The 26,884-nt window shown below is 53.0% G+C and overlaps 12 protein-coding genes across 12 annotated transcripts; 7 read left to right on the top strand and 5 right to left on the bottom strand.

The window, feature by feature from the left end:
• On the bottom strand, window positions 1-393 carry BJX67DRAFT_115262 (uncharacterized protein). The gene has a single exon (XM_071024369.1). The coding sequence runs from the start codon at window positions 280-282 to the stop codon at window positions 73-75; it is 210 nt and encodes a 69-aa protein (XP_070886102.1). The 5' UTR covers window positions 283-393; the 3' UTR covers window positions 1-72.
• Window positions 394-3,577: 3,184 nt separating this feature from the next.
• On the top strand, window positions 3,578-4,292 carry BJX67DRAFT_354018 (uncharacterized protein; the record flags this gene model as incomplete). The annotated part of the gene is made up of 1 exon (XM_071029174.1): window positions 3,578-4,292. A coding segment is annotated over one exon (528 nt), but the record flags the coding sequence as incomplete, so codon positions are not given.
• A 225-nt stretch (window positions 4,293-4,517) lies between these two features.
• Window positions 4,518-8,750, top strand: ams1 (alpha-mannosidase). The gene is made up of 4 exons (XM_071024367.1): window positions 4,518-5,075; window positions 5,179-5,687; window positions 5,755-7,729; window positions 7,789-8,750. The coding sequence occupies exons 1-4, from the start codon at window positions 4,930-4,932 to the stop codon at window positions 8,483-8,485; spliced, it is 3,327 nt and encodes a 1,108-aa protein (XP_070886100.1). The 5' UTR covers window positions 4,518-4,929; the 3' UTR covers window positions 8,486-8,750.
• Window positions 8,462-9,943, bottom strand: BJX67DRAFT_115250 (chromatin modification-related protein EAF6/MEAF6). Its single transcript, XM_071024368.1, has 3 exons — window positions 9,450-9,943; window positions 9,165-9,398; window positions 8,462-9,073 (listed from the first exon to the last, which is right to left on the bottom strand). Exons 1-3 carry the CDS (start codon window positions 9,765-9,767, stop codon window positions 8,822-8,824), a joined length of 804 nt encoding a protein of 267 aa, XP_070886099.1. The 5' UTR covers window positions 9,768-9,943; the 3' UTR covers window positions 8,462-8,821.
• Window positions 9,944-10,189: 246 nt separating this feature from the next.
• Window positions 10,190-11,022, top strand: BJX67DRAFT_381434 (low-affinity Cu transporter; the record flags this gene model as incomplete). Its single annotated transcript, XM_071033019.1, has 4 exons — window positions 10,190-10,258; window positions 10,348-10,546; window positions 10,663-10,852; window positions 10,905-11,022. 4 exons carry the CDS (start codon window positions 10,190-10,192, stop codon window positions 11,020-11,022), a joined length of 576 nt encoding a protein of 191 aa, XP_070886098.1.
• A 129-nt stretch (window positions 11,023-11,151) lies between these two features.
• BJX67DRAFT_372246 (putative F-box and JmjC domain protein) lies at window positions 11,152-12,699 on the bottom strand (the record flags this gene model as incomplete). The annotated part of the gene is made up of 2 exons (XM_071031219.1): window positions 11,152-12,343; window positions 12,404-12,699. 2 exons carry the CDS (start codon window positions 12,697-12,699, stop codon window positions 11,152-11,154), a joined length of 1,488 nt encoding a protein of 495 aa, XP_070886097.1.
• A 1,096-nt stretch (window positions 12,700-13,795) lies between these two features.
• On the top strand, window positions 13,796-15,887 carry tif1 (putative eukaryotic translation initiation factor 4; the record flags this gene model as incomplete). The annotated part of the gene is made up of 4 exons (XM_071031218.1): window positions 13,796-13,811; window positions 13,865-14,223; window positions 14,280-14,967; window positions 15,754-15,887. 4 exons carry the CDS (start codon window positions 13,796-13,798, stop codon window positions 15,885-15,887), a joined length of 1,197 nt encoding a protein of 398 aa, XP_070886096.1.
• Window positions 15,888-17,065: 1,178 nt separating this feature from the next.
• Window positions 17,066-18,192, bottom strand: BJX67DRAFT_353989 (fumarylacetoacetate hydrolase family protein). Its single transcript, XM_071029173.1, has 3 exons — window positions 17,998-18,192; window positions 17,730-17,941; window positions 17,066-17,636 (listed from the first exon to the last, which is right to left on the bottom strand). Exons 1-3 carry the CDS (start codon window positions 18,054-18,056, stop codon window positions 17,209-17,211), a joined length of 699 nt encoding a protein of 232 aa, XP_070886095.1. The 5' UTR covers window positions 18,057-18,192; the 3' UTR covers window positions 17,066-17,208.
• A 6-nt stretch (window positions 18,193-18,198) lies between these two features.
• On the top strand, window positions 18,199-19,016 carry BJX67DRAFT_353988 (uncharacterized protein). The gene is made up of 2 exons (XM_071029172.1): window positions 18,199-18,527; window positions 18,595-19,016. The coding sequence occupies exons 1-2, from the start codon at window positions 18,480-18,482 to the stop codon at window positions 18,859-18,861; spliced, it is 315 nt and encodes a 104-aa protein (XP_070886094.1). The 5' UTR covers window positions 18,199-18,479; the 3' UTR covers window positions 18,862-19,016.
• A 150-nt stretch (window positions 19,017-19,166) lies between these two features.
• BJX67DRAFT_381428 (PWI domain-containing protein) lies at window positions 19,167-20,305 on the top strand (the record flags this gene model as incomplete). The annotated part of the gene is made up of 5 exons (XM_071033018.1): window positions 19,167-19,270; window positions 19,335-19,425; window positions 19,493-19,657; window positions 19,711-19,768; window positions 19,821-20,305. 5 exons carry the CDS (start codon window positions 19,167-19,169, stop codon window positions 20,303-20,305), a joined length of 903 nt encoding a protein of 300 aa, XP_070886093.1.
• Window positions 20,306-22,773: 2,468 nt separating this feature from the next.
• On the bottom strand, window positions 22,774-24,582 carry BJX67DRAFT_381427 (putative cell wall protein; the record flags this gene model as incomplete). Its single annotated transcript, XM_071033017.1, has 1 exon — window positions 22,774-24,582. One exon carries the CDS (start codon window positions 24,580-24,582, stop codon window positions 22,774-22,776), a length of 1,809 nt encoding a protein of 602 aa, XP_070886092.1.
• Window positions 24,583-25,040: 458 nt separating this feature from the next.
• BJX67DRAFT_114768 (uncharacterized protein) lies at window positions 25,041-26,259 on the top strand. Its single transcript, XM_071024366.1, has one exon. It carries the CDS (start codon window positions 25,498-25,500, stop codon window positions 26,143-26,145), a length of 648 nt encoding a protein of 215 aa, XP_070886091.1. The 5' UTR covers window positions 25,041-25,497; the 3' UTR covers window positions 26,146-26,259.
• The last annotated feature ends 625 nt before the right edge of the window (window positions 26,260-26,884 follow it).

Here is a 26,884-nt window from a genome sequence, read left to right as displayed (position 1 = left end):
CCCCCCCCCAATTTCTTTACCTTTTTCAACAACCTCCAACTCACTACAGGACCTGGACACTAATACGATACATCAAAAGTGCACCAATTCTTTGTCCCCATAACCGCAAACACGGTTATAAAGCCACAACCGCGCCACAAGGAGCAGGAGGAAGCCGTGCACAAGTTGCAGGAGCAGGAAGTCGCGGGCGAAATCACGCGGTACCGGGTCTTCGGGATGACGGCGCGGATCCTGGTTGATGTCGCGCGCATCGCGTATGATCGGGAGCCGGAGTTTGAGCATAATGCACACTCCGGGGACGAGGAGCTGATTAAGCGGTTGAGGGGAATGGGGCGGTTGGAGGCGAAGTTTTAGTTTGCAAAGGTACCTTGGTGAGGATTGGACTTCTACGAAGAGGTGCCTGGATAGGCTGGGGGTGTGGTGTGGTTGTTGATACCCGTATACTGGCTGGATAAATCTTGACCTACTTGCTTGGTCTTGACAATAAGTGTGAAAGTTTGGGATATGAGAAAAGAATGCATTGGCAGACCAAACCAATATGGACGTGGCACTGTCATCGCCAGGAACTGGTGTCGCAGACCCTGAAATAGCGGTCAGCAGAGAGACCCAACGCCACGGCCGTTTCAGGGTACCTTTTACCCCACAACCTTGAATCCAAGATCCTGTGCCGAAGCCAAGCCCCGTTGCCTGTCATCCATACTCCAGAGATATCCTGTCTGGAACCTTTTTTTACCAAATCCGGGTCCCCAGTCCTGCAGCGCACGGGCGTCCGACTCTCATCAGCAGGAACTTCGAACAAGTAGGCGTCATGCAGGCCCGCACGCCAGCAAGGGCATCTGGTGTGAAATATATTTACGAGGTAACTAAATCCAGACCGCGTTTTCGAAGTAGTTAAAGGAGATTGTTGGGCCTGGGGGGCATACACTCGCTCCCGTATTGTGAGGCATGTGCGTACGTGTACTTCTTCAGGATGCTCGTGCTTTTACTTGCTGAGGAGTTAATTGGCCGATGATCACAGAAACCAAGCAATCATGCATTCACATCAGCAGCAGGTGCAGGAATCCAGAAGTTCCAGATTTCTGGGATATCAGTGCATCGTCTTGGCGGTCCCCTCCCCTGCTGGTTCCTGAGTGGAGGTGAGATAATGTACGATGTGTGTGGATGCAGCCGCAGAGTATTCAAGCAGGTAGCCGTGCTGTCCGCACGGAATTCAGACATGAATCAAGACACTGCAGATATTCGGCATCCCCGTCCTCCGTACCTCAGCGCGATAAGGAGACGCAAAAATGGGATGCGCAATTGCATCATCGGCCTGTCAGCACCGAAGGAATCCGGTTCCTGAGTCAGTTCGGGAGGCTGGCCAGGGCCACCGGACAGACACCTGCCAGTGGATGCCACGGGATGGACTCTCAAGAGGGAGGCTTCAGTGATCAGCTTGTCAGTGTGATGTGACAGTGATCGGAAACCGGAGACTTGGTTTTGGGGAGGCTGATAGGCAGCGAGTTGTTTGATTGAGTTGGTGGTTGGCAGATCATCGGAAGCAGTCGGTTGCTTTTTCTACCCCTGAACTGCTCTTCTGACAATGACAGGAATGAGGATCGGGGCTAATCTTTTAGTTTCCGCTCGAGCCCCAAAATCGAGCCATCGCGACTGTTCACGGTGGGATGCTGATTGCTGCGTGTCGTGGACTCGCAGTTCAGGGCCAGCTGCGCGATGATGCCCGACATCGAAGCGTGCATTCCCGGCCAAACAAGCGGCCAGTGACAACGGCTCAGCGGGCACAAAAACAGGGATCTTGCCCGTTGCGAGAAAACTCGAGAATTGAGGAGAAAGAAGGCCCCGATGTGATGTGTCACTTGTGCTCCCCAATCTGTCTCGCCCACGCGAACGGTTTCTTTGTGCCAGTTTTGTGGAATCGCCGAATCGTTCGAGAACCTGCTGAGCCGGAGGAGCAAATAATTCTCCTCTGGTGGAGGCCCAGGAACGAGATCGTCTTCCGGGTGAAAAATAAGCTGAGGGTCTGAGACAGCGGACTCGCTCAGCTGTGGAGCGAAGGATTAGACTGCATGAACGACGCCTGTTCTTGGGACGAACGATCCAGCCAGCCAGGCTGGAAGTCTCCGAGCGAATTCTTCGACTTCCAAAGGATTGATTGACAGGACAAATGAAAACCAAAGCTCAGTATCTTTGTACGGATGGAGGGCACCTCTTTGGCGTGCTCCTGCTGGGCGCTCTTAATGAGGATGGGCCTCCCTTGCATTTGTGTGACCCCCAGCGCACCTATCCCGCCCAGCTTGAAATCATCTTTTATGAACGAGGATCCTCTGAGGTTGCCTTGATCCACTCGAGGTTGCTATTTCTTTCCATCTTCAGCGCGCTTTGTCTGTCTTCTTCGATGCTCGCTCTTTCAGCAGTCTCCAGGCTCTTCCAAGCTGTGTTGAATGCTTGAAGGTGTCAGTCTTGTGACCCACCTTCCTGCTGCAGCCCAAAGGCCTTGGAGACGTGCATTGAAAGGCTGCAACGGCTGCAGACGCTGCAGAAGGAAGAGAAAGCAAGAGCATCGGATTATAATTCAGCCCATGAACTCTGAGCGTCGCATTTTTGGTCTCTCTCTCTCCGCTTAATATATCCACCTGATCCTCGTCACACGAGCTCTCTCTCCTCATCCCTGCTCTTCTCTCGTCTCCCCATCTCTTTGCCTGTTCTCTTCCCTTCTGATTTTCCCCCTCACCTCGGAGGGGACTTCAACAGTCCAACGACTACCGCCATGCCGTCGCCGTCCACTTACGCCTTCTCGAGGCAGGCTCCTCCGGTACGGCCCTCTCGATCTCTCGAGGGGCTCGAGAAAGTCATTCCTCCGTCTCGTTCACGCTTACACCTCGATAAACCCCTCCCCGATCTGCCGACGGAGGAGCTTCCAACTGACTCGGCACCCACCACAACAGGGTCGACGGCGTGGAGCGACGACAGCAGTACCGTCAACAGCTTCGAAGACCACGATGACGACACACCCCGACGCCAGTCCAGCGTTTCTACAGAGACCTACCCGGTGTTTGTGCATTCAGGGTCGGATGATCTGACGGACTTTGTCGATCATCCTTCCGTCTCCACGCTAGACCGCACACCATCCATGGAACCTTACCAGAAACCAGGGACCGAGCCCTTGGCCGTCACCACTTTCCTCGCGGAGGAAGATCGGTACACTCCTCCGCCGCACTGGGCACCGACCAACAGTGTCGGCCCGAACCATTACTTTCGCGAGAAGAAATGGGATTTCTTCCCTGAGCTGGCCACTCCTTCAGCCTTGCCGCCGAACTCCTCCCACAGTCTTGCACCAAGACCACGGAAGAAGGATAGGAGGCGCTCGCGATGGATTCCTTCTGACATGGGTGCGGCTTTGGCGAATGATGTGCGCAACTCGATCCGTTCGTATGTGCAGCGACGACTATCCCGGAATTCCCTCGACAAGGAGAAATCTACTCCTCAACGAAATAACCGAGCCACAGGCTCCCCAACGGAGTACACATACCCACGTCCCCCTTCCCACTGGACCGCTCCATCAGCTAGTAATCCGCCTGACCGCGGAAGCTCCACCATTCCGCAGAGCCCAGCATGTAGCGACGTCCGGGAGAAGATCTCACGGCTTTCTGTCTCGCCGACGGGCTCCTCGCTGTCAGACGAGTCACTAAGACAGACGCCGATCCCATATCACCGGAAGAAGCAGCTAGCTGTTCCAATCTCGCCATATCAAAAATACGGAGCGGCGATTTGGGACAAATCCGGCAAAGAGAAGCGCATCAGCTACCGTCCGAGCCAACGGGTGCGGTTCCCGAAATATCGAAAGACTCCGGCGAAGAAGGGCTTTGCGTCATCGGCGACCCCACCGTTGAGTCCAACGGACCGCACGTTGTTGCAGCAGGGGACTCGCCAATGCGTGAGGGCGTTACAAGATGGGACGAGCTACGTGCTCGTTGCTATCGACGGGGCGAGAAGAAAGATGGTTTGTTCGAAGGGTGACAAGAGGCGTACACAATTGAAGTCACAGATCCGATTAGTCGGGCCGGTCAACCCGTATACTGCCCATATGGCCGATGCATGGTCGTGACACGCACCCAAGTCTGGGCAAAATTTCCTTTCATTCTACGTCAAAGTTTTTCCTGCTTCTTGAGCGATTTTTTCATCTTGATACCTATTTGGCCTTCCCGTTAGGTGTTACGGTGTTGGACGACAACTTAACTCTATGGATTCTGAACTCTGACCCGCGGTCATCTAAATAAACAGTACTTCTGACATTCATTTGAAACATGTGTGGTAGATGTCTCAACCCTTGCGGATCGCAAGACATTCCTCGTAGGCAGGGTACGCACGCCATAATGCACGAGGGCCGATGAAGTGAGACAAACGGCTGTCTTCCAGACACCCGGTGTCACTCAAATATTTCCGCAGGATCTCCGTAGATTATCTCAACAGAGGGCAGCCGATCGAATTTCCCGAGCAACGAACCGGGTCCCAGGTCCCTTGCCTCTTGCTCAGTCCAATCTTGACAGAGTGCAACACGGACGAGAGAGCTCGGATCCCGAAGCATACCAAGTCTTGACACTGAAACAACCGACTGTCACACAGCAGGTTGAGTTGTGCAGCTCGGGAGGGTGCATTCGACTATGAAAAATGTGGGCATTCGTTCCCGTTGCCCGTCGCTCCCCCGCCACCATTTGGAGGTTTGTTTCTCCGCATGCAGCGCTCGACGTCACCTGCTTCAAACGAGCCCCTGTGCCTGGTCCTGAATCTCAGTCAGACGCTTCGCTCTCTCCTTTCTCTCGGCCTCTCCATTCTTGACCTTCCTCCGTCTCCTGTCTTCTCCCGAGTAATTTAATTTTTCTCAGCCGTGGATCAATTGAACCACCCTTGCTCTGAGACCCGCTCATAGTCATGGGTGGAGACGTTCCCCGACAAGCTCCCAGCTCGCTGCCACGGGCGCCCGAGGGCCCCGTTGGACAGCGCATTAGGAGCATCTACACAGATCGTCTCCGGCAGTTCACGTCTAGCGGTCAGTACGAGAGTCAGAACTTGATTGGGTATGTTCTCGCTGCGGCTGTCGTTCCTCTTGTCGACTCGGTCCCGACGACAGACGAATCGCCCCCGCATTTGGTAGGCTTCACTAACACCCTGCCTCAACAGCAAGCTCTTCGAAGCCACCAACTCCGACGAAAACCACGTCAAGCTCTCCGTCTACTCCGTACCCGACCTGCAGCGGCCGACTTTTCAGGAAGCAACCAGCCACGAATTCAAACCGACGCGGATCGGCGCCTCATTCGGCCCTAGCTGGTCAACCCACTGGTTCCGGATCCGCCTGACGATCCCCCAAGAGTTGCGCGACAAGGAACGGCTGGAGTTCCACTGGGATGCGAACAATGAGGGTCTTGTCTGGACGGAAGACGGACACCCGTTGCAGGGCCTGACGGGTGGTGGGGAGCGGATCGAGTGGATTATCCCGGATGCTTGGCGGGATGGAAAGGAGCATGTCTTTTATATTGAGATGGCGTGTAATGGCATGTTTGGTAATGCGCCTGGTGGCGACCAGATCCAGCCGCCGAAGCCGGATCAGTACTATACGTTGCATACAGCGAGGATCACCGCGGTGAATTTGCAGGCGCGAGCGCTGTTTTATGATTTTTGGATTATCTCAGGTATGTGGCGACACACTCTCTTTAGAGTGGTTGTGTCTGCATTGTCTGGCTGGCTAACTGCGTATAGATGCCGCGAGGGAGTTCCCCGGTGATAGCTGGGAGTCCCATGAGGCTAATGTGGTGGCTAATTCCATTATTGATGCTTTCATTGCTGGCAATGGGAGCACAGAATCTATCAAGGAAGGACGCCGGCTTGCACAGAAGTACCTTGGAGACAAGGTCGATTCTGCTGAGGTATACGATACCGATACACAGCCGATCGTCTACGGCATTGGGCATTGTCATATTGACACCTGTTGGCTTTGGCCATGGGCAGAGACCAAGCGTAAAGTTGCACGGTCATGGTCGAATCAGTGTGATCTTATGGACCGCTACCCTGAGCACCGCTTTGCCTGCTCCCAGGCACAGCAATTTAAGTGGCTAAAGCAGTACTATCCAACGGTCTTTGATCGAGTCAAGTCTTGGGTGAAGAAAGGCCACTTCCAACCAATCGGCGGCAGCTGGGTCGAGCACGACACGAACATGCCCAGCGGCGAATCTCTAGTGAGGCAGTTCATCTACGGACAGAGATTCTTCGAAAGTAATTTCGGAGAACGCTGCACCACATTCTGGCTGCCTGATACATTTGGCTACTCGACGCAAATCCCTCAGCTGTGTCGACTGGCAGGCATGAGTCGTTTCTTTACACAGAAGCTCAGCTGGAACAATATCAACAACTTCCCCCATACGACCTTCAGGTGGGTTGCGCTAGACGGGAGCCAGGTGATGTGCCACATGGCGCCATCAGAGACGTACACTGCTAGCGCGCACTTCGGCGACGTAAAGCGCAGCGTCACACAGCACAAGTCTCTCGACTCAGACAACACTTCTTTACTTGTATTCGGGAAAGGCGACGGCGGTGGTGGACCTACCTTTGAACATCTCGAGAAGCTCCGTCGCTGCCGTGGACTCAGCGACAAGACGGGGCTGCTTCCACGCGCGACAATGGGAGGGTCAGTCGATGACTTCTTCGCGAAGCTCGAGAAGAAGTCCGCGGATAGGACCAAGTTCCCGACATGGTATGGCGAGCTCTACTTCGAGCTGCACCGGGGCACATATACCACGCAGGCGAACAACAAGCGGAACAATCGCCGAGCCGAATTCCTGCTACGCGAACTTGAGTTCCTCGCAACATACGCATCTTTGATTCGACGCGGGTATACGTATCCGAAGAAGGAAATAGACTTCATGTGGCAGGGGACGCTCCTCTGTCAATTCCACGATTGTCTCCCTGGCAGCTCGATCGAAATGTGCTATGATGATTCCGACGAGCTCTACGCTGAGATTTTCGATGTCGGCCGCAAGGCAAGAAAGGAAGCACTTGAAGCTCTTGGATTCAGTGAGAATGGGACGGTCCCTGTCGCAATTAACACACTCCCTTGGGAGCGATCCGAAGTGGTCAAACTCCCGGCTGGTATAGCCACCAACGGCAGTAAATATGCCCTTATCAGCGGAGGCCCCGGCCCCATTTCACTCCCAAAGGTCGCTGCAAACGTCTCCAAAGTCAGCGTAAACGAAATCCAGCCGGGCGTATTCCGTCTTGACAACGGCAAACTCCGCGTCGACGTCCAAGACGGCGTCATCACCTCTCTCTACGATATTGAAGCGGAGCGTGAAGTCATCGCCAAGGGAGGAAAGGCCGGGCAGTTCGTTATCTTCGACGACAAGCCACTCTACTGGCAGGCCTGGGACGTGGAAGTCTTCCACCTCGAGTCACGCAAGGAGCTCCACTCCGGCAGGACAAGTATCGCTGAAAGGGACCCCTTCCGCGTCAGCGTCGTCACTGAAACAAGGATCAGCGAGAATAGTTGGGTCAAGACAACTATTAGTCTCGCTGCTACCACGGGGTCACAGCCATCGTACGTCGAATTCGAAAGCGAAGTTGAGTGGCGCGAGATCATGAAATTCCTCAAGGTCGAGTTCGCAGTGGATATCACAAATACTGAAGCCTCCTACGAGACTCAGTACGGTATCATCCGTCGTCCAACTCACTATAACACTAGGTACCTCCTCCCTATCCCCCTTCCAATCTCCCACCCCAAAACTAACAATGACCATCTAGTTGGGACATGGCCAAATTCGAAGTCTGCACACACAAATTCTCCGACCTCTCCGAAAACGGCTACGGCGTGTCCATCCTCAACGACTCCAAATACGGTTTCGCAACAGTCGGGAACCTCATGCGCCTTTCTCTCCTCCGCGCACCAAAAGCCCCAGATGCACACGCTGATATGGGCCGCCACATTATCCGCTACGCTATCCTCCCGCACTCTGGACCCCTCGATGAACGGACCGTGCGAGCCGGTTACTCATTCAACGCGCCGCTTGTGCTTGATAAGAACCTTTCCTCCTCCTCCCCCTCCCGCTCTCATCTGAGCAACATCAACAGCGAGGAGGGGCAGCTGCTCAGGGGTATCGAGTTAACCGGCTCCCCCTCCCTAATTCTCGACACCGTAAAACGTGGCGAAGACGACGAGGATATCTCGGGCGATCCGGACCTCGAGCTCCCCGGCTCCAAGCGCCAGGGACGGAGCATTATCCTCCGGATTTACGAGAGTCTCGGTGGAAAGAGCCGTGGGGTTATTCGGACAACGTTCCCTGTTAAACAGGTGTGGAGGTGTAATGTGCTTGAGGATGATGAGGTTGCGCTGAATGTTGTCGAAGAGGAGGAGAGTGAGCGGGGGTTGGGGCGTGGGAAAAAGAGGGTTGAGATTGAGTTGAGGGCGTTCGAGGTTGCGACGTTTAGGTTGCAGTTGTAGAGGGGTGTAGTTTAGTAAAGCTATTGCTTACTGCTTACTGCTTGCTGTTGCGATTGTATAGCGGTGGCCGGCTTTGTATGGTTCCAGCTATGAACAGCATGGTCTTCGTTTTGACGGTTTAGATCTTTAACCGTACCTAGTATATCACAAATACGAAAGGTCTTGAAAGGGCTCGAGCTAGAACTCATACCCCATCTCTAGCGCCAAAGCTCCCAGCATAGTATTGTAGCACCCATCTAATCAAGTCAGAGAAAACAACCCACCCAGCTAAATCCTACCCAAACTCCAGCACACCCATAAACAATCAAGATCCCGACCCAGAGGCCGAAACAGGAATCAGTCCCTCCCATAACTGATCTTGAACCGCTTACTCGGCGGCTTATCGTCATCGTCGTCGTCCCTATCCCCCTTATTCCCTCCTCCACCGGCACTCTTCTTCTTATTCTTCGTCGTGGAACTGCCCTTTATGCTCCCCGCTGCGGAGGAGGAATCCCCGTTGCTTGGTTTCCCCGTCGACCCGTTATACATGGATGTCGGTGTCGGGGCATGTGAGGGCGTCGTCTGCGCGGATGAGGGGGTTGGTGAATCCTATCCACCGGACGAAACAGGTTAGCCCTCGCAAGGTCGTACGAGTTCAAGTGTACGGTTTATGGGGGTACGGTCAGGAAAATGAACATACCCGCATAAACGATGCCGAGCTCCGTGAAAACACGCGATCCCCATCCGTAACAGCGGTCTTGCGTCTTGACGCCGTCCCGACACCAGAACTCGAAAGCGACATCCCGCCCGTTAATGATCCCGATCCTGTCGAGGATCCCTTGATGTATGTGTCGAAGCCCTTTATTATGTTTCCTGCGGTTGTTTCTTCGAGGTAAGATTGTTCGAAGCGGTAGATTTGGTCCTCTAGTTGGGCCTGTTTTCACGGTCACTTTCTTGGTCGCGGGTTTGGGACGGGGAGGATTACCATGCTCTTATCCATAAGACGTTTCTTTTGGAGTGTGTCGCGGAGGTCGCGGCGGAGTTTTTCGTAGTACGGGAGACCGCGGTTTGGGCGGTTGTCTGTTGAGCCTGGTGGTTGGTTCTCGTTTGTGGTGTTGCTGGTGCCATTTGTGTTGTTGTTGGTTTGGGAGGTGGTTTGGGAGTTGTTGTTGTTGTTAGATTGAGACTGCGATTGGGATTGAGATGAGCTTGCAGTTGTATTATTCTCCCCCGCTCCTGTTGTTGCTGCGCCTGTTGCTGGTGTGCTTGCCATGGCGGGTGTCGCAGTTGCAGCTTCGGCCATTTTGCGAGGCTCTTCTTGATTTTCGGTGTGAGTTATGTTAATGTGTGACGCCCTGCAGATGTAATGTGTCCTAATTAGATGTGTGAAGGAGTGGCCGTGACGATTGCGCTTAAACCGACAGGACGGTCAGTGACAGGAGAATAATGCTGCACAAGACAATGAAATCGAGATCCAGGGAAGTTGGTGATCGGCTGGCGATCCCATCGTTGTTTGTGCTGTTTGCACCCCGCCTCCGTCCTGGCCATCACCTCATCCTCAGCTTCGACTCCTCATCAGGTCCCTTTGTCCTTGTCCTATCTCTTGTATCAAGGAAGCTTGAAAAACCTAGTCTTTACTCGGACCTTTCTATATCTCTTGACGTTCTCCAACTCGGGATTCACACTCGTCAATATCTCTACTCTGATTGTTGGGCAGCAAGCAAGATGGACTTGGACCACGACCACCATGGTCATGGTGATATGGATATGGGAGGGGATCAGTGTAGCATGAATGTAAGTCTACATATTTCTCCATATATCACGCCCGCCCTCAAGGCGGCACTGTCTGCGTCCTGATATTTTACTAATTCTCGGGCTCTTAGATGCTCTTCACCTGGTCGACGAAGAACCTCTGTATTGTCTTCTCCGGATGGCGTGTTACCGGCCCCCTCTCGCTCCTCGGCTCTCTGATCGTCATTGTGATTCTGGCTGCTGGATATGAGGGTACCAGACAGGTTACTCGACGGTATGAAGTAGCCCATGCGCGGCGATTAAGTGCGTTTTCGGCCGCTGCTGTTGCAAGTAAGTTTCTCTTCTTGTATCTATTCTAGACCAATATTTTTTCATGTAAGAGCGGGGTATTGTGGATGGCTCGTTTTTGACCCGTTGGCTGAGCTGCCATTGACACCACTTTGAAGGCCGCGAGATCGCCGACGAAGCCGTCACGGGCAATGGATCCCAATCCCAATCCCAAGCAAATTCACATGTCCCCGGCGCGAGCTCACCGCTCCTTGTAGGTAGTGATAATCTCAGAGCCGTCGAGCGGAGGGGTAAAATCACCATGGCTGCTCTGTATGCTGTGCAAGTGTTTTACAGCTTTTTCATCATGTAAGGCCGGTCCCTTCTTCTATTTCTCCCGAAGTAAGCTAACCAGTAGCAGGCTTCTATTCATGACGTATAATGGGTTCGTTATGCTCGCCGTCGCCGTTGGCGCTTTTGTGGGGTATTTGGCGTTTGGCGAGAACATGTCGGCGACGAAATCCGTTGCATGTCACTGACTCCAATTCCAAATTCGTTGATAGGCGCACGAACGCTTGGATACTGCTTTTAAGGCAGTACAAGCCAACTTCTGTCGAATACCCATTGCATTGTTGCATAAATTGTTGCATATATAATTCAAGATTCGTTCAAGGAATATCGACGTCGCTGTCATCGCCACCAAACCCGAAGCTGAAACCACCAGCATCTGGCTCGGCGTTAGCGTCTGTGCTGGCGTTTCCGCGGACAATATCGTCCCATTTGCGCTTTTTCCCCTCGGTCTTTTTGCTCAACTCGTCCAAAGCAGATTTCAGTAGCTCAGGATGTGATTCCTGCATCTTGGCCACGAACTGTTCATAGGGATTGACCACGTCCTTCCGAAACCCAGATATTTGATCCGCCTTGTTAGAGAGAAAGTCTAACGCAGCCGTCAAGTGAGCCCGGGGAATGAAGTTTTGTGTAATCGCGATGGCGGGTTCAAGATTGACAACCAGATGCCACCACCCGGAGGGAACGTGAAGGATTTCTCCCTCCCGACAAATACCCTCGATGCAGCCTTGTGTGCGGCGAGCTTCGGCATGGAAACCTAGAAGCCACTCTGCGATACTTAATGGAGAAGTCACCTCGCTCTGGTCGTCCGACACATAAACCCCAGGTGGAGGAGGAAGCTTAGAAGATGAAGGGAACATGATCCAGTATTTAGAACCACGGATGACCGCATTCCAGGCGCTTGTGGCGTTGGGGTCCTTGTGGAAGGTGCTCCCGGATCGTTCAGGGCCAATGATCAACCATTGTCTATCGGGCCTGTCATTACCCAGGACTGAGAAGAAGTCCTCGCCGAAACAAGATGGTGGCCAGTATGCCGTCCCTGGTTCCTGGTCTATTGGTCCTACCTTCAGTCCCATCTTAGGCACGAATGCTTTGTCGAAGAGATAAAGCGGACTTTCATCTGAATTGTTCTTCATGTAATCCACGTATGTCCTTAGATGCCAGTCAACGGCCTCTGCCCGAAACGGAGTCTCCCCATGCTTTGGTAGCAGTGTCTCTACAGACCATTGGTGGTACGCCGGCCAGTCTTTCACGGGCTGTGTTAGGATGAACGGCGTATTGGACCACTTCTCCTGGAATTCCTCGGGGGATAAGTCGGATAAACGAACAATCTGATTGCCGGCTGGGATATTAGAGGCATACGGCTCCAGGGAGATGTGTGCGCAGTAAAATGGCCGATGTAGGGCGTCTGAAAACAGGCTCGAACAGTCTACAGAAGCGACCCTAGATGGAGCAAGGTTCAAATACGTCGCGCGCCACGTTCCTCTCCATGTGAAAGATGCAGGAGGAGATCTAACCCGGCTCAGCATTACGCGCACCTTCCAACTTTAGCAGCTGCTAGCCTTATCTTACCTGATGAAAAGCGTCTTCCATAGGTCCTCCGCTCTGGTAAAAGCGTAAAAGGCCTTACATGTCCGGCCCAGTCGCAAAAGGTCAGAACAATCAAAGAATTCCAATAGTATTAAAACGAGCTCGTCCGGCAGCAACCCGATGGTACCAATTGCATTTCGGAGATTCCTAGCGGCGAAAAGGGCATTGCCACTCGGTTTGACTCCGAGAGGGTGTCCTGGAATGACATCGGCCGTATCTGTGTCGTCAAGTCCATCCTCATCGCGGAGATGGCGGCCCAAAGTTGTAATGTCCGGCATATCACTTCCTGGCTGTTCCCAAACGTTTTTTGTCTGCATTCCTCTTTTCCGTGGCCAAAACAAACGCTCCCCTGAAGGGCCAACAAGCCGGAAGAGACAACGAGGTGACTCAGCCTCGTCAGCAATGAATCAAAGGAAAATTTGCTCCGCCACAGAAGAGTCAGGGTATCAAGGAAATCATCTTGAAAACGAGCAGGCAAAAAAGTCAAGGCGAGTATGACTCAAAATAGCAGGCGGTTCCGAATCATTGGGCAGAAAACCCATACGAAAATTCAGGCGGCAAGAGTAATTTTGCCATAGTAAGCTGAGTCACCGGTGGTAACAGCCAGTAAAAATTGGGAGAACGAAAAAAGTTCGCTTTCCCCCATCCAGAATAATTCTTTTTTCCCACCACCAGAAGATCCAACTTTTTTCTCTTCTCTTCCCACTCTCCAACTCTCAACTTTTACAACGTCTATCATTACTACTAGTTCCTTGAACGTCTCTATTTCGGAGACCTGTGGTTCTAGTCATCAGCACTCGTGTGAAGAAGTCTTTTGACTCTGAGAATTTCAGCGACAGCAACCCCACTGGGACCGTTCGTCGCTAAGGAACAAACCCTTCAAGTTCTTACCCAAACCCCACCGTCTTCGTTCGATCACAGTCCATTGCTGTGATCTCCCCTCTACAACTCTCGCAATCATGGCTTCCAACGACAAGGGTCTCGAGGAGATCCCCGACAGTATGTGCTACAATTTTCCTGCCTTTCCCTGTCGTCCGTGTTGGTGTCTTGTGTCAATAAGTTTTTCTCTTCGCTCTCTGGAAGGAACAGCGGAAAACGAAAAATCTTGCACGACTTGGGATCTATGGCGAGAACGAAGTTAAATGCAGTGGTATGCTAATAGCTTCTCCCTAATTATAGACCAGATCGAATCCAACTACGATGAGGTCACCGACTCTTTCGACTCCATGGACTTGAAGAGCGAGCTGCTCCGCGGTATGTGATACAAGTTTCTCTCTGGAGGTTAGTTTGAATTGGCTTCTGACGGGTGTGCGCTGTGCAGGTGTCTACGCCTATGGTTTCGAGCGTCCCTCTGCTATTCAGCAGCGTGCCATCATGCCCATCATCAAGGGTAAGTCTGGAAACCGCAGTTTCGTCTGATCTTGTGTTAATATATCGCCTCAGGCAACGATGTCATTGCTCAGGCCCAGTCTGGTACTGGAAAGACCGCTACTTTCTCCATCTCCGCTCTGCAGAAGATCGACCCCGCCGTCAAGGCCTGCCAGGCTCTGATCGTCGCTCCCACCCGTGAATTGGCCCAGCAGATCCAGAAGGTCGTTATCGCCATTGGTGACTTCATGAACATTGAGTGCCACGCCTGCATTGGCGGTACCGCTGTCCGTGACGACATGAACGCTCTTCGTAACGGTCCTCAGCTCGTTGTCGGCACCCCCGGCCGTATCCATGACATGATCCAACGCCGCGTCCTCAAGACCGACCAGATGAAGATGTTCATCCTCGATGAGGCCGATGAGATGCTGTCTGTAGGTTTAGTCCTGCTTTCGATCCGCACATATGGGGCTTTACTAATTGCTTGCAGCGTGGTTTCACCGAGCAAATCTACGACATCTTCCAGCTCCTTCCCCAGTCTACCCAGGTTGTCCTGCTCTCAGCCACCATGCCCCAGGACGTCCTCGAGGTGACCACCAAGTTCATGCGTGACCCCGTTCGTATCCTGGTCAAGAAGCAGGAACTTACTCTGGAAGGTATCAAGCAGTTCTACATTGCCGTCGAGAAGGAGGAGTGGAAGCTGGACACCCTCTCTGATCTCTACGAGACCGTCACCATCACCCAGGCTGTCATCTTCTGCAACACCCGCCGTAAGGTCGACTGGCTTACCGACAAGCTCACTGCCCGTGACTTCACCGTCTCCGCTATGCATGGTGACATGGAGCAATCCCAGCGTGATGTTATCATGAAGGAGTTCCGCTCTGGATCCTCTCGTGTCCTCATTGCCACTGACCTTCTGGCTCGTGGCATCGATGTCCAGCAGGTTTCCCTGGTCATCAACTACGATCTCCCCGCCAACCGTGAGAACTACATCCACCGTATCGGTCGTGGTGGCCGTTTCGGTCGTAAGGGTGTTGCCATCAACTTCGTCACTGCCGACGATGTCCGTATGATGCGTGAAATCGAACAGTTCTACAGCACTCAAATCGAGGAGATGCCTATGAACGTTGCCGGTACGTACACCAACCCTACCTCACAGCATGAAATACGTACTAATTGTACTAGACCTTATCTAAATTCCTTGAATCCGAGCCACCTAATGTCTTCGATGCGGGTCACGATCGCAGTTGCCAATGACGCTCCAAGGGTGAGTTGCGGTGGAGAAAAGACTTGTTTTTGATCTTTGCAGCTTCTCTTGGTAAAGGAGAATCCTTCAAAAGTGGCTTCCTGTGTCTCCAACATTCTGTTTTGTGTTCTCGGCAGCAGATGGAGCTGTAATGGCTTTCCCTCCTATGCTGTCTCATGGTTTCCTTTGTTCATGCTTATGGAGATGCGACATGTCTGTGCGATTCTTTATGCTGTAATTCATGATTGTCTCTTCTGGGATCCCTTTTCACCTCTTTTTCCTTTGTCCCCTTTCCTACATTGGTCGCTGGTCAAGCGATCCTATCCTCGACCGAGAGTGGAGCAAAAATGTTGCTCGCTCATGGCTTTCTCCTCCCGATTCCCGGGAGGACGAATACCTACCTTTCATGTTCATGGATTGGGGTGGTTGTATACCTGCTTTAAGTATGGAGCACAATAGACAAGAGGTAAATGCCATTCCGTTTGGCTAATCGGGTTTCAACAGTTTAATATGCGTCCGTAGGACTGTAGCGCCTTCCTCGCAGGGCATGACATCGTCCCGAAATGGGTTCTTTTCAAAACCTGCCAACCCCAAACTTCAGACCTGCAAGCATCGTCCCGTATCCTCAGCAATTGTTCCTCCCACTCTAATATCACTTACCTAGTTCGTTCAATTTCTTAACATGAATCCCACAATTTCCACCCAAAGACCCAACGAGCCCAGCCCATCCTCAATCCTCTGGGCGCATCAAAACCGCCGCGAAAACATCCAGCTCGCCGACTCCATCGAAAATCTGAAAACCGACCATGCCACGACCACACACATAATCTCCAACCTAGAGAAAGTCCTTGACCATCTTAAGAAGCGAGTAGATGCGCTCGAGCAACAACATGTCAACGACAGAACCCAGTTACAGTCGCTCGAAAACACTTACGAAGCACTTCAAGCTAGGATTCGGAAGTTGGAAGCGGAAAATCGCTTGTCGAGAACGACAATTATGGCACTTCAAAGGGAACGTCCTCGCCGATCGACGTTCAACGATGGCTTGCGGAGGGTGAGGGCTTCAAGTAAGGTCTAGGAAGACACCTTGGATATCGGTGCTACTGACAGTTCGTCTCTTCTAGGAGTGAGAAATAGAGCGGTACGTCTTGGGAGTTGGGAGGAAAGATCCCAGCTGGGTTCCTAACTCGCTTTCCCAGTTAGCATCAGCTTTCCCGTATCCCGACGCGCAACAGCTATCACGGCAATCCTCCCCCGCAGCAGTGTATCCTCGAGATCGACAGGAAGACATCCATGGCCGTGGCACTGTTTCCAGGCCAGCATCAGCCCCCCAGGACTGGGATCCGAACTCGCAGCAGCAGTCGCAGCGATCTTCTTCGGAAGCGACGTGGACACCATCATTGAGTGACCCTCCTGAGCCTCTCCACCGCAGGAGTGGCTGCAGCTACAGTTATAATTTTCGGTTGCGGCTCCCTGGCATAGACAATAATGCCATGGACAAGAAGATAGAGGTTGCAACAGCTGAGAGAAATGTTCGGAAGCTCCTGGTCCAGAAACAGCAGACATTGGCGGAGTATCTTGAATCTGCCATTTCCCTGAGGGCCGAAGCACCCTCAATGGACGAGCGGCATTTTGTGGAGGCGTTCTTAGGCGGCCTTGAAAGTAGAGATCTTGTGCAGCAGATTATGGACAGAGTGGGGCAGGGGAGAAGAATACATCCTGCAGGGGCGTGGGAGAAGTTAACAGACGCTGTGAGAGCTCTGATACGGGAGGAGGAGGTTTCTACTCGCTTGGGGGGAGTACGGATTAGTCAAGAAGGGCGAATGGACAACAGGGTGATCGGTACGGGGGGTGACGATGCAACGCTGGGCGTGCCTACGAAAATGCCTGTGATCATATGGGATACAAGGAGACGGAGAAGGGCTATACCTATTGTACCACCCGACGAAGAAGACGCCCTTCTTACTGCCTCTGTATACTTCCCCAACCGGACCTAGCTCCGTCTTTTCCCAGGGTGCGGTAGGGGTTGATGCCTAGATAAATAGTCCTTGTCTATTCTTATTAGCTTCTGATATCAAATGCAGAGTAGTCAGCTTGGTATATGTACAGTGTATTGCAAATTATCACAGATAAATCTATACTCCTGTATACCCGGCGAGAGTTAAACTGGCGCCTAAGTCTCCTTATACTCATACCTCCCTTCCCGATCCTTAACCTCGACCTCGATCCTCCCCTGCTCAATCTCCTTCCCCCCAACCTCAATCGACGCCTTCATCACGTCCCCAGACCTAACCTCCCCAACACCCTTCGGCGTCCCAGTAAGCACTAAATCGCCCTTTTCTAGTGTCATCACGCGCGAGATCTCAGCAAGCAGCCTCGGGACCCGGTAGAGCATCAAGCCCGTCGAGTCAGCCTGGCGCTGTTGAGATCCGACATTCAGACGGAGGAAGGCATTGTGTGGATCTGGGATTTGCGACTTGAGAATCTCCTGCGAAACGGGGAGGAAGGTGTCGAAGCCCTTCGCGATGGTCCAGGGGAGGCCCTTCTTCTTGGCTTCGTCTTGGACGTTGCGTGCTGTCATGTCGATTGCGAGGAGGTAGCCTATCGTGGAAGGTGAAATGTATTAGCTGGCTGTATATTCCATTTCATAGCCGTGATTTTTTTTTCTCAGAAGGAGAAGAGAAGGCGACGCACTGTGAATCGCATCCAGCGCGCCCTTGTCATCGCCAGGATCCAGGTCGCGGACCTTCTGGCCCATCACGAGGCCCAATTCGACCTCATAGTGTAGCTTTGTGCCTCTAGGACGGAGGACGGGCCCCTCACCGGGACAGAGGATCGAGGAGGAGGGCTTCAGGAAGAAGAACGGTTGCTTTGGCTTGGTATTGTTGAGCTCTGTAATGTGGTCGCTGCCATGCGATTGCGGTGTTAGCGGCGGGAGAAATCAGAGAGGCGGAAGACGCACGCGTAGTTCCGGCCAATGCAGATGACCTTTCGGCAGTTGGCTCTGATTGAGGCTGCCATTGTGGTGGTTTTTGAGTTATGAGGCGAAAGGGGGTTTAAGTTGGGGAGGGGTGTCCCTCGGTTTGAAGAAAGTCGCTGAGCGTGCCGACAATGCGGCGGAAATCCGGCCGATGAGTGTGGGGATGTCGGACTATCCGAGATTCGGAGAGCTTTCCTTCTCCAACTCTCATACTCATTGAGTATCTGCGATATCCTAACGATTGGCTGATTGAGAACTATTTGCTTTTAACTGTTTATCAAATTGAGCCCAATCATAACGGTCAAACCCCAGGTTTTCGCAAACATTCTCAAGGTTCCCCGAAGCCGCATCCCGACGGTGTTAACAGTCCCGCAAAAGACCTCCAACAGCTCCGGATAAAGATCCGGTCCCCTGTATAATCCAAGATTCTTTCACTACCAGCCTGCCCAGGCAGCTTCAGCAAGATGAAAGTGGCTGAGATATTGTCCGATTTGGCGTCTTTACGTGCTTGCGTACGTTCTCTCGTTCGGCCCCGATATCAAAAAGAAGCATTCGAGCCGCAACACTTACATGGAGTAGGACTACAATGACGCCCTTAACCTCGTCACTGTCAATGAAAGGCTACCTTCCTCGGAAACCGGAGATAGAACCGCTCCTGGAGACTCAACGGCGAAACAGCCAAAGTCAGAGCCGGAGAAGGAACATATCCGCCTTGCAACAGAGCTCGTCGAGTTGCACTACGAGATGAAGGCCATTCATAAAGACGGCAGAGTAGACGATCAGCTGCGCCGTGGGAGGGAGGAAGTGAATCGGGTCTTACGAGAGCTGGCCAGTTCCTCACGCTGATGTACTGGATTACGGAGGTCAAAGGCAACGATTTGATGTAATGAGATGATAATGACAGGCTATTATATGTTTCAATCAGCTCTATATAGAATACTCCATACACTCTGAGCGGCTATCCATCATGGATCCCGAGGCCTGAGATGCAACTTCCCAATTAGGAAGGAATGAGGCTCCGCGGTCCGACCTCCCTCCGAGTGCAGTTAGCAGCAAGAACCAACTGCGCAGCTCTGCACCACAGCTTCATGCGCTCGTTTCTCAACGACGTCCAAAAACCCAATAACAGCCTTCAAGGATCGCTTGCCAAAATGGCCACTCGCGTGGATGCGAAGCTGCTACGGCAGACGAAATTTCCGCCGGAATTCAATCAGAAAGTGGACATGACCAAGGTCAATATCGAGGTTATGAAAAAGTGAGTCGCGACAGTCCTCGTGTCAACAGGAATGTCTCACTGACAGCGCTTTGTTCTCCGCTAGATGGATCGCGGGGAAGATATCTGAAATTCTGGGGAATGAAGACGATGTCGTCATCGAGCTTTGCTTTAACCTTTTGGAAGGATCTCGGTTTGTATGTTGAGCCTACACTTTGGACATGTGGCTGTTGCGACAGTTCCTGACGATTGCGCCCTGTTTAGCCGGATATTAAATCCCTACAAATTCAGCTTACTGGATTCCTGGATAAGGATACTGCTAGGTTCTGCAAAGAGCTATGGTCGCTATGTTTAAGTGGTCAGCAAAATCCTCAAGGAGTTCCGAAAGAGCTTCTCGAAGCGAAGAAGCTAGAACTTATTCAAGAGAAGGTTAGCCGCCCGTATTCCGCGCATTATTCCCCATTCTGATTATTGTTTGGTAGATCGAGGCAGAAAAAGCAGCAGCGGAGGCTCGCAGGAAAAAAGAGCAGGAGCAAGCACGTGAGCGGGAGATTGAGGAATTGAGGCGGAGGGAACGCTTGGAGAGAGGCAGAGGAGGGAGAAGAGGCGGATTTGGAGGACGAGACTTTGATCGCCGGTCACCACCAAGACGGCGTAGCCCCGACCGTTACCGGGACCAGCCCTCCAGGCGAGAGTTCGATTCGTATGTCCCCTCCGGATCTCGCAGAGGCCGTCCGCCTTCTAGATCACCCAGTCGCTCACCCTCTCGCTCGCGATCCATATCATCTTCTCGATCGCCACCGCACAGGCAACGCTACGACCGCAACCGACGTCGTCGATCACCCAGCAGCTCTATTTCGCCGGACCGAGGAGGCCGCCGGAGGCAAAGGAGACGCAGTCCCGATTACGGTGATCGAGCTAGATCCATCTCCCGCAGTGATTCATCTCGCTCACGTTCTCCCAGAAGAGATCGACGACGCAGGTCCGCTTCTCCCCGCAGCCCGTCCCGCTCGCCGGCACGTCGAAATCAACGCAGAAGGAATCCCTCCAGTTCGAGATCACGGTCGAGATCGCTAAGTCCCGATAGGAAGGAGGGCAAGCGGAGATCGTCGCCTTATTCGAGATATGACAAGAGAGAGTCCACGGCTAATTATGTAAAGGGTAACAGAGCCCGTGACGATCGCCGTTTGAGCCGCAGTAGAGATCGTGGCGACGAGTACGACCGTCGACGCCGGCGCTCGTTCAGGAGCGAGAGCCGCAGTCGCGACCGCAGCCGCAGCAGAACCAGAGGCAGGTCTGCTACCAGAAGTGTTAGCCCGAGGCGTCACGACTCTCGCAGCCGTAGCCGTGCAAGGGAAAGGAAGCGACGTCGCTCCATTGAGAGATATGCTCCCGTCGCGCGGAGAAGACGCAATACCTCTTCCGTATCTGTTCCTACTGAGAAACGACAGAGAGTGGCTGATCAAGACGAGGATATCAAGCGAAAGTCACCGTCTCCCGAGCGCGAAGAGAGGAGCCATGCCAAAGAGGTGGGTGAATGATCTCTACCTAAGGTATTCAAAATATGCTCCAGTCGAGCTGCAGACTCAGGCAAGGTTGTGAGAAGAGCAAGGCTGATACATGTGGACAGGCTCCTCCTCCAAAACCACACGCGCGCATATCCAGTACCGAGCTACGCGAGAGACTCCTCCGCGAGAGATTAGTTGCCATGCGTCGGGCCACACGAACAGCAAGGTAGGTTGCAACAGCAGTAACTCTCAGCCTCGACAGGCCCACGGACCGCATGAGTGGGATGCATTGCACTTTCCCAATACCAAAGTCATGAGGCCAGATTATCTAGCATTCCATGAATGAAAATATAAATGAGAAGACGAGCATGAGTACTTTCACAGCTAGAATAAATCTTTTAGCTCAGACGAAGTATGCGTCCTCGATTCCGTATTCGCATGAGACTCATTGAGGTCAACGCTCTCATCTCTCTTTAAATTATTGAGTTGTTGGCGGGTCGACTCCTCCGGACCCAGCCCGAAGTAAATGAATGACAGCACAGTTCGCAAACCAAGCCGAACACCCCTGCATCCACGATACGAAGGAGCCAGAGCGAGCCCCGGAATCCACCAGGCCACCAGGCCACGATAGCCATCAAAGACGGTGAAGCTGGCCGTCGTCTAAACTAGCCTCGCCCCAGACCAAAAGAGAATCCCCCTAAAATTCGACAGCCACACGTCCCATCCCCGATGTCAGCCACTGCCAATGCAAAATACAAAATTAATCTCATCAAAGAACTCCATGCTTCTCAGCTGATCTCAGAAATTAGTGGACGTTAGCGGCGGTCTGCAGGAACCAGGAACGAAGGATTTCTTCCGAGGCTGAGGGGTCCTGTGAGTCGTCGACTCGTCAAGCAGGCAGCCGCCATCTTTGCCCATTCCCCAGAACCGTCGGCGTGTCGCCAGTCGCCAAGGAGGAGAGAGGATGATATTGATGTCAATACCATGCCCCACACCATTCTCTTTTTTGTCCGGAGATGATGATCAAATCATTAATTTCTTTGGCCGAAAGGTTCTTCATGTCCTCCACTTTTCTCCAAGTTGTCCACCGCTTCTTCTTCGTCTTTTCTCCCTCAACACCCAATCCAACACAGAACCAAGACTCCGGACAGGCAGGATTCACGAAGAAAATCAGCACCACATTCAACAATGAAGAAGAAAAACACTGTTCATACAACCCGCTGCCCAACGAACAAGACGGCCCACGGGACAGAGAGCTCACCCTCGGAATTTGATGCACAATATGCCTGGCCGATCGTAATGTCAGGGTCTTCCTTCGAGTGCAGTGATCACAATCTAAGCCCCAGCCAAGACTCAAGACGCACGCACCGCACAGCCTCAGCCACGAGTCCATCCCCGTCCGCCCACAGGCACAACTGCACGGACGCCAGAAAAGTCAAGGGCAGATGAGAGAGAGCCTGAGAGGAAGTGGGGTGTTGAGTTTAATCTTCCTGCTGTCTTGGTTTGTTTGCTTTTTGGCCTTCCTCCACCCTCCACCCTCCACGCGATTGGCAAGCAATCAGAGCGTCGGGTTGCCTGCTGTGCAGTTCGTAATTCGAGGGCTGATCTCAGGAAAGTGTCCGCTTGTGGATTGAATTCAACGGTTTGGCAGAGTCGTGAAACTCAAACATCGTGACGCTCAAGCTCTACAATACATGGACACAGAGACGGTGCAGACTCGGACCAGAGCATCTGCTGGATACGCATAACATTAAGGAATGTACTCCATAAGGGGAATCAAAGATCCAGCCAAGATATCAAAATAAGAGAGACAAAAATACAAGATATTCAAAAAAAAAGGTAGCAAGCTTTGTATCTAATTTTCCTCTCCCTTTTGCTGTGTGAGTGAGGGACGTGCGTCTGTGGGGATCGACGCACGTTCAACTTGCTCTCAAACGGTGCCATGGAAATTAAAATTAAGAATTAGGCATGTACAGCAAGAGGTGGTGCCATTGCGATCGTCTCATGAGGTTTGGAGGTTTGCCTCTGTGTGTTCATCTAGTTGGGAGGGCAGTACGCAACGCCGACCGTCGTGGTGATCGTGACCGTCTTCTTGGGCTTGGAGGTGGTAGTTGGGACAGGGGCCTCGGTGATGGATGGAGGGTGGCTGATCGTGTGGCTGATGATGCTTTCGGTCGTGATAGTCTCGCAAGGAGTCTCCGAGCCAGTCTCGGTGGGCTCGACCTCGGTGGGTACAGGGGTCTCCGTCTCTGACACCGTGTAGCTGGTCGTAGACTCGGTGGTGATTGTCTCGCAAGGAGTCTCCGTCGGCTCGACGCCAGTGGGAGTAGGAGCCTCTGTCTCTGACACTGTGTAGCTGGTCGTAGACTCGCTGGTGATTGTCTCGCAAGGAGTCTCAGAAGGAGTCTCAGAAGGAGTCTCAGTGGGCTCGACACCGGTAGGAGTGGGGGTGGGAGTGTCCGTCTCGGTCGCGGTGGTCGAGATCGTAGGGATGGAGATCGTAGGGATGGCTGTGCTGGTAGGAAGACCAGTAGTAGGAGGGTGGCTACCGCAGCACTCGTGGCATCCGCTGAGCCATCCAATGATGATGGTCAGGATAGACTCGTCGATCTCCAAGCCGAAGCCACCACCGATGAGGGCGGCGAGCTGGGCACGAGCTTCAAGAGAAATAGAGAGGACGCCCTTGCCAGAGAGGATGAAGGAGATAAGACCGTGGAGGTTAGTGCCGAGAAGAGCATCAATGGTGCCAGTGAGGAAACCAGTAAGCTCGCCAATGATGCCGGTGGAGATGCCAATGGAGACTTCAGAGCCAGGAGAGACGCCAAAGGAAAGCCACAAGACAACAAGGCCCTTGAGTTCGGCAGTAAGCTGGCACTTGGAGCTAGCGAGCCACGCAGAGAGCGCAGCACGCTTCACGTACTCGAGCTCGATTGCGAGTCCTCCCCCAGCAATGAACGCCAGGATCTCCTTGATCTCACCCTCGATTTCCAGACCGAGATTGCTGCCGAGGAGGGCACTGAGAGCAGTCTGGGCGCTGCCGACCAGAGCGCCAGTCGCCTCAACGATGAGACTCTCAAGAGATTTACCAATGGATATAGCCGTCAAGCCACCAACCGGCAGCGAAGGAAGATGGATGACCTCACCCTCAATCTTACCCTCAACCCAGGACAGGACGGTCTTGTGGAGCTCAGCAGAGAGAGGACACTCACCACCCATAAGCCAGGCCTTCAAGGCGTTGACAAGTCCGACGTCGAGGTCCTTAACAATACCACCAGCAGCACAGAACTCAAGAGCAGACCTAACCTCCCAGTCGACCTCTCCAATTAAAGAGAGGGCTTTCTCGAGCGCCCCCTGGGCAGTGACAGTAAGGACACCAACAACTTCCTGCGCAAAACTGAAGATACCATCCAGGCTCACGAAGAGCTCCTTCTTAGCAGCAATGTTGGCGCAGGTGGGGATAAAGAAGGAGAGTTGGGCAAGGTTATCGGGGGAAATGACGAGGTCGACGGGAGCGTCCGATTGACACCAGGCCAACAGAGACTTCCTCAGAGAACCATCCAGGTGGGAGCCAGAGTCAGACTCGAGCCAGATACTAAGCTCCCTGCGGTATTGGATATGAATGGAGCCAGCCTGGACACCGAGAGCACAACCACCGAGGGCGGCGGCAGCCTCCGAGCTGATACCCTCCAGAAGGCTCACTGGGCTTGTGCCGCCGAGAAGGTCGTTGACGGTGTCAAGTAGGCCACCAACAAGGCCAAAGGTGCGCGTGTCGAGCTGAGTGCTAGTAGCGGGGAGGGCAAGAGCAGAACCCGCCAGCCCAGCGAGCAGGAGAATATCAGAACGCATGGTCGCGTTTGGAGAGAAAAGAACGTCTTAAAAGTGACAACAATAGTTCTTTGCGGAGAATTAGGAATGAACAACGTATCAAGCAATTAACGATAGACTGTGAGAACTATGGTGTGAAAAGAGTGACAGGCACAGGGCCAGGGAAACGACTGACAAAGGCTTGCTTGCTGGTTGGAAGAAATAGATGCGCTCCTCTGAGGGTTATATACCTCCCCTGATGATCAATCGCTTGACCCTGGTCAGTGGTCAGCGAGGAACCTCGCCCGCAACAGGGGCAGGCCCGCTTCCTGGCCATCTTTCCCTCCTACTCCTGATCAAGAGTCGGATCTTCATGGTCAGGCACGCTGCCTGACACTAAGTGGACCGTCGCCGGTCCGTGGTCTCCAAAGCCAAGCTACCGTTGCGTGTGGGGGCCTTTCAGGAACCAAACAGAGCTGAGTGCTATTTCAGGCCATAGAGTTCGCCCTTTGAAAAGGGCGAGGAACGAGTTTCAACTCTGGAGGCTTGCTTCCCACATTGGGTTGAAGAACTTGTGTGGCGCCGCCTTGTGTAATCGCATCGGGGAAGCTCTGAACGAAGTCATCTGGTGTGTTCAAGATCCAATGAACATACTCAGGTGGTTTGAATAATCGTCCAAAGCAATACAAACCTCCTTCCCTCAACGACAAGAATTCATGAAGATATTGTGAACTACGGAACCAGGAGTCGTCCAAACATGAGCAGCTTGGCAAGTCCTTGAGGAACCGTCGACGAATCCAAGATGCAGGGGAGATTAGTGCAACACTGAAAACACTCCGCGACGCCAGAGCCCTTCCGGCAGACGGATGCAGGCCACCAACGAGAGCCTCAAGAACATGGGCACAGCAGCCAGGAAACCAATCGGCAAACTCTCGCTGCCCCAATCTGGGAGCCATCATGGTCGAGACTGTGAGGGCTTTGCGGCATTGCATGCTTGTTCCTCTTTCAGGTGCTCGCAGACAGTCTGCGAACTTCTGGGCCGATTGGGGGCAGGCTCAAGGATGTGTTCAAAGGCATCCTCTGCCGAAAATTGAAACCTTGGGGACTGGAAGGAGCCGTTCTCCAGAGCCCCTCTGGAAAATCTACGAAAACTATCCGAAAAATAGGACTGAAAGCCCGGCGACTCAGGTGGAATCAACGCCCGCGAGTTTTCCCTTTCCTCGAGCGTTGGTACGAGCTTGCTCAGCGCTCGAGGGCGTGAATCGAGTAGAGGCCGAGAACAATATCCTCGTACGGTGCCAGTTGTACGGCGCACAAGAATCCGCTCCCCTGGATCAAGGAAGAGCGCTCGACTGCCTCAGTCTCTGCATGGGAAAGCAGAGCAGGGTGTCTCAACAGGACGCTGAACCGACAAAATTTGGTGCGATGGTCCGGGCATCAGCGGGAGACTCGGAAGCTGAACTAATCACCAGAACGCAAGCCCAACTCTTGGCAACTTTGCTCGAGCGACTCTGGCGGGGCTTCACAGTTCAAACGAAACGACTGATTCTGCTAGTCCTCGCTAGCTTGCCTCAGAGTGCACCTGTGCTCCATCCAGGAACCTGATCATGTTGTCGAGGAGTGAGACAAAAAGAAGCAAAATCTGTGACAGCCGTGGTTTTAACTGAAAGTTTCGTTTGGAGATCGATCCGAAGTTTGCCCATGAGCTTTTTTGTGAGCGATCATTGCTGGAACTGGTGGTTCCTGAATCAAGCCTGACAACCTGGACCTTCGATTCCCTGGTTCCTGAGGCTCCACTTGTCAGGGCTGGCGGGCTGGCGGGGACAATCAACTCAAGGAAGAGAGAATAATGGATCTTTAGCCTGGAGGTTTTCTTCGCTTGATCGTCTCAGCCGAGTGGGCACAGATGGAGGAAAATCGAGAGAGATCGAGTCGAGGGTCGAGATCGGTAAATCTTGAATCTTTGCCGAATTAGCCAGGCCCTGAGCCTCGAAGCGACTACTGGCGACCATGTCTTGAACAGTGCAAGCGCAGGAAAGCCCGAAAAGGGCAATTGGAAGCAGCTGCCCAAGTGCCCTTGTGATGCGCCCTCAATCAGTCCGTGCCTGTGAGTGAGCGAGCGAGGAAAGCGAACAGCGAGCAAAGGCAAGTCAGATTCGGCAGTTCTCAGCTCCGCCCACGGGTAACCCCCATGTGACTCTGGACTCGCAGCGGTGTTTCTTTCCAATTCTCTGAGCCCATTCCTCTATCTTTGGCGCCTCTGGGTGCCCCTCGGTTACAGGTTCACCGTGGAATCCCAACACCCTCACTCCCGGGAAGTCGACAAAGAGGGTGATGCCAGCTG

Source organism: Aspergillus lucknowensis (assembly GCF_044049455.1).
Source record: "Aspergillus lucknowensis strain CBS 449.75 chromosome Unknown BJX67scaffold_21, whole genome shotgun sequence".
NCBI lineage: Eukaryota > Fungi > Ascomycota > Eurotiomycetes > Eurotiales > Aspergillaceae > Aspergillus > Aspergillus lucknowensis.
This window is presented reverse-complemented; position numbering and strand designations above follow the sequence as displayed.

Coding starts and splice junctions, on each gene's coding strand:
- ams1 (XM_071024367.1), top strand. CDS start 4,930: ATGGGTGGAGACGTTCCCCGACAAGCTCCCAGCTCGCTGCCACGGGCG. Junction 5,076..5,178: donor GAGAGTCAGAACTTGATTGG/GTATGTTCTCGC, acceptor CTGCCTCAACAG/CAAGCTCTTCGAAGCCACCA. Junction 7,730..7,788: donor CCAACTCACTATAACACTAG/GTACCTCCTCCC, acceptor ATGACCATCTAG/TTGGGACATGGCCAAATTCG.
- BJX67DRAFT_353988 (XM_071029172.1), top strand. CDS start 18,480: ATGAAAGTGGCTGAGATATTGTCCGATTTGGCGTCTTTACGTGCTTGC. Junction 18,528..18,594: donor TGGCGTCTTTACGTGCTTGC/GTACGTTCTCTC, acceptor TACATGGAGTAG/GACTACAATGACGCCCTTAA.
- BJX67DRAFT_114768 (XM_071024366.1), top strand. CDS start 25,498: ATGGTCGAGACTGTGAGGGCTTTGCGGCATTGCATGCTTGTTCCTCTT.
- BJX67DRAFT_353989 (XM_071029173.1), bottom strand. CDS start 18,056: ATGGCAGCCTCAATCAGAGCCAACTGCCGAAAGGTCATCTGCATTGGC. Junction 17,942..17,997: donor TGCATTGGCCGGAACTACGC/GTGCGTCTTCCG, acceptor ATCGCATGGCAG/CGACCACATTACAGAGCTCA. Junction 17,637..17,729: donor CGCGCTGGATGCGATTCACA/GTGCGTCGCCTT, acceptor CTTCCACGATAG/GCTACCTCCTCGCAATCGAC.
- BJX67DRAFT_115250 (XM_071024368.1), bottom strand. CDS start 9,767: ATGGCCGAAGCTGCAACTGCGACACCCGCCATGGCAAGCACACCAGCA. Junction 9,399..9,449: donor GTCTTATGGATAAGAGCATG/GTAATCCTCCCC, acceptor CCGTGAAAACAG/GCCCAACTAGAGGACCAAAT. Junction 9,074..9,164: donor GCTCGGCATCGTTTATGCGG/GTATGTTCATTT, acceptor TCCGGTGGATAG/GATTCACCAACCCCCTCATC.
- BJX67DRAFT_115262 (XM_071024369.1), bottom strand. CDS start 282: ATGCTCAAACTCCGGCTCCCGATCATACGCGATGCGCGCGACATCAAC.